Consider the following 4,435-nt stretch of genomic DNA (forward strand, 5'->3'; position numbering starts at 1 on the left):
TAGTGCATACCTTCACACACTGTTACTGGGTGCCATCACACTTCAATTCCGGTTGCTGAGCCTTTTCACCCCCTTTGCTCTGTCTTCAAATGGAAATGATTTCTATTGGCCCAAGGTGTCCATGTAAATAGGTGTAAATGAAACCAGATTATGCCTTTCTCTCAGCCCCCTCCTCCCAAGGCGATTGTCATGTGATAGCAAAGAAGTGGCACATTAATGAAGCGCCTCTACAGGGGTCTTTTCTGCTCATGTCACCACATAAAACTATCAGATGGTTAGAGGAAGGACATGGAGGCAGCTACTTAGCTCATCTTATGAAGAAAAAGGGGAAAGATCTGTTTCTATTCAGCTGGTTTGTGGGAAAAAAACGAAGCCTAATACCGCATGCTTAAGAATCAGATCAGAGCGCATCTAAAAAAAAAGAAAGAAAAAAGAAAATCTCAGGACAGGACAATCTACAGTGCGCCCTGCTCTGCTGTGCCAGCCTGCCTGCGAGCTCCGGACTGACTGCCATACTGTAAACACTGAAAAGCTGAAAACTTTGACCAAGTTCTTTTTTTTTATTGCATTAGGGTCATTCTGGGAGAAGCACACGCTACTCTCTCTCTCTCTCCAATCGACTGGCAATCACTTTTGTCATAAACAAACAACGAGACGTCGCTGTGCCCATGTGAAGTAACTGACTGGTTCATTTTAATGAAACTTCGCAGGGCCAAAAGGAATTTGACTGCGCATCGGCGAAGGATACCGGCAGTTCATCGGTTCTGACGGAACCATCATTGTGGCTCTTAACCTGTTCCCGGCTGGCCTACAACGAGAGTGGGAACACGAAGTCACTTGCAGAAGATGCCGCGTCCGGGGAGAAATACGTACAGTGACCAGAAGCCACCTTATTCCTACATCTCTTTGACCGCAATGGCTATCCAAAGCTCCCCGGAGAAGATGCTCCCTCTCAGCGAGATCTACAAGTTCATAATGGACAGGTTCCCCTATTACAGGGAAAACACCCAGCGGTGGCAAAACTCTTTAAGGCATAACCTGTCCTTCAACGACTGCTTCATCAAAATCCCAAGGCGACCTGATCAACCCGGCAAAGGTAGTTTTTGGGCACTTCATCCGAACTGCGGTGACATGTTCGAAAATGGAAGTTTTTTAAGGCGCCGCAAACGCTTCAAGGTAATGATGACATCAGACCATTTGGCACCGACGAAGCCCACGGATGCTGCCCACTACCTCCAGCAGCAGGCTAAATTGAGACTTAGTGCGCTGGCCGCGACTGGTACGCACCTGCCCCAAATGTCAACCTACAATCTCGGGGTGTCCCAGCCGTCAACTTTCAAACACCCTTTTGCAATTGAAAACATTATAGCGAGAGAATACAAGATGCCAGGAGGACTTGCCTTTTCTACCATGCAATCCATGTCGGCTGGCTACCCTCTGCACAACCAGCTTACCACAGTTGGCACTGCCTGGCCCCACATGTACAGCACAAGCGTGATAGACACCGCAGCGCCTATTTCAATGGCTAGTAGTGATTATAGTGCCTATGGCCTGCCCATCAAACCACTCTGCCACGGAGGACAGCCTTTACCCGCCATCCCAGTACCCATCAAGCCCACGCCAGCTGCTGTTCCGGGACTGTCGGCCCTGCCGGCTCCCATCCCGGCCATCCTCTCGAACTCTCCTTCCTCTTTGAGCCCCACGTCTCCCCAAACAGCGACCAGCCAAAGCAGCCCTGCGACCCCAAGCGAGACTCTCACGAGCCCCACTTCTGCACTGCAGTCGGTGGCGGTGCACTGACAGGAGCGGACGCGCCGGACTTTCAAACTCCACCTTGTAACAATTCCAAAGTCTTTTTTTGTTTGTCAATCTTAGCAAAATGTAAGCGAAGCTTTCTGGCAAGAAAATTGAGGTTTGCGTTACGTTAAGCCTGAGGTATCTTTCTTTCTTTCTTTCTTTCTTTCTTTCTTTCTTTCTTTCTTTCTTTCTTTCTTTCTTTCTTTCTTTCTTTCTTTCTTTCTTTCCGTTTATTCAAACAGTATATGTTGATTGTATTGGGAATTAACCATTTAAACAAATAACATTGAATTAGAGTCTGAGTCACTTAACGCTTATGCAATAAAGAAAGATATCAAAACTGATTTGCTACGACTTTTAGTTTTAGCCATTCAATAATCCTTTAAGAAAGACATTCTTGTAAGCCTCCATTCCCGAAATTAAACCGTAGTGCTTGTTTATTGTAATGATGCAAATACTAAAAGGTAAAACAGAATAAATGTACATTCGGGAGGTTGAGAGATGAAGACATTTTGCACATTCGGATAAGTAAACTTTATTTTTTAATCAGTTGTCACTCATGTTTAAGCAATATCCAAAAAAAGCAGTACCCTGACTGTGAACTCAATTTTCTTGCTCCGTGAAGGAAAATAAAAAATAAAATCTATACAGGCAGACGAGGCTTTTATGTTTCTCGGAATATTTCATGCATTGGTATACCAAATACCTAGTTACTATAGGCAAAATTAACATTAATCAAAAATAACTTATTTAAACAAAGAACAATCACCAATAGCATTTATTAAAAGTTTGCAAACTTGAAATGTGAACTGATTTCTAACGTGGTAGGGTGTTAAAAGTGGACTGGAAATACAGTATTGTAAATTATTAAAAGCGGAGTGTTATTATTAAAAAAAAAAGGAAAAACGTGTAAAATGCACTTTTTAGAGAAATGTTTTAGAATTTCTGTAGTTTGCAGAAAATGTTGTTCTGTGAACCATTTTAAATTAAGGTTGTGGTGGCCATGTGTAAAATATGTAAGTTTTCCTTTTTTCCTGTACAGAAAAGGCATGCTGTTCAAAAATGTGTGTTGTTTTTGTTTTCTTTTCTTATTTTTGCTGCAAGCATGCGTGCTTTAAAACATGTGAGAAATGTCTGCATTAAATTATGAAGTTGGTCATCAAAATATTTTCTCATTAAAATGCTAAACTTAATCACAAAGTATGTCTTATGTCTTGCATTGCTTCTGACTTCACTATGTTGATTGTTAATATTATAAGCTACACATTTCGGCGTGTCACATTTATTTATTTATTTAGCAGACACCCTTATCCAAGGCGACTTACAAAGCAAGTTAGGAGGTGCACGTTTCGAAAGCAACAGAGGACAACATAAACTGTGTTTTTCTTTCTCAGTGACGTGTTCTGATTGTCTCAGATTGAAATTTGGACTTCGTGAACTTCGCTGTGCAGTAAGACTGCGTACAGATTTAAGACTGCAAGCAAAAGAAAAACGAAATTAATGTCGTTATGAAAGTAGCCGATTGAGCCTTCTTGAAATCAATCGGCTTATTAAGCACATCTACTAAACCAAAGAACGGCAAGAACATCTAGGAGAAAATGTAGTATTTTAGATCATCCGACCCCTAGTTTTACATTAAATCCATAAAGTATGAAGGGGGACAGGTAACTTGGAGCATTTCGTACAAGTGGTAAGTAGGTAGTTGTGTGTTGCTGAAATGAGGGGAGGCATGGAGTCACTTGCTGATCATCAATAAACACTAATGTTCCAGTGGGAATAAGAAAGAAAGAAAGAAAGAAAGAAAGAAAGAAAGATGTAATTTGTTCTTCGGCAAGTAAAATTAACTTATTAAAAGAAATGAAGACTGGCAGAGATGTGTTTTTTCTTCATTGAATATAATTCACTTATTATTAAAGGAAAGAAAGAAGAAAGAGTCATTATCAGAAATCCTAAACAGAAGTGTATAATTTTTACCATTACGCATTTTTTAAAATGTTCAGTCATGTATAGAGGTTTTTAAGTATGCTTATAATACTGAAGGTATATTTCATGAATTTACATACAATGTGGATTAAGCGTTTGTCATAACAAAAAAAAAAAAAGCGTGTTTCACTCATTTAAATGATTCTGTCAAAGTTTAAAAAGTTATTTAAAAGGTCGTGTTTTCCCTCCGCTGTTTTGTTTCAAATTCGAAACAATTTTCGAGAAGTGACGTTGGGTAATTATCTAGTAAATATTTTATAGAGACTGGGAAAGGCAAAGACTTCGCAAATGTATTCCTGTAATGAGGCATGAGATCCTTTGCAGACAGTTAACTGGACGGGCGAAAATACATGAATCAAGCTAGTAATTAATATGCATGAAGTTACTAAAGCTATAGTCACAGTAGGAACAACCAAACTCATTCATCAAGCTCTTCGCACAATAAACTGAACAGACATCGCGTAAGGAAACCGCACATTCCTTCGACAAAAACGAAGCCTTTCCAGTCGGTTAATCGGAAAATGCACATTAAACTTTTTTCTCTCTGCTTTTATTTACCTTCTATCCAATAATAGTCATAATGGGGATCTATTTCATTCCTTTTTCACTTTTTTTTTAAATATTTTGACAGATGCTACTAATAAGACAAAGGTCC

The 4,435-nt window shown here is 40.0% G+C and overlaps 1 protein-coding gene across 1 annotated transcript; it reads left to right on the top strand.

Moving 5' to 3' along the window:
• Positions 1-207: 207 nt before the first annotated feature.
• foxb1a (forkhead box B1a) lies at positions 208-2,997 on the top strand. The gene has a single exon (XM_039772954.1). The coding sequence runs from the start codon at positions 847-849 to the stop codon at positions 1,798-1,800; it is 954 nt and encodes a 317-aa protein (XP_039628888.1). The 5' UTR covers positions 208-846; the 3' UTR covers positions 1,801-2,997.
• The last annotated feature ends 1,438 nt before the right edge of the window (positions 2,998-4,435 follow it).

The sequence above is a fragment of the Polypterus senegalus genome, chromosome 12 (genome assembly GCF_016835505.1).
Source record: "Polypterus senegalus isolate Bchr_013 chromosome 12, ASM1683550v1, whole genome shotgun sequence".
Classification (NCBI taxonomy): Eukaryota; Metazoa; Chordata; class Cladistia; order Polypteriformes; family Polypteridae; genus Polypterus; species Polypterus senegalus.

Excerpts from the sequence above, each read along its gene's own strand:
- foxb1a (XM_039772954.1), top strand. The coding sequence starts at position 847 with ATGCCGCGTCCGGGGAGAAATACGTACAGTGACCAGAAGCCACCTTAT.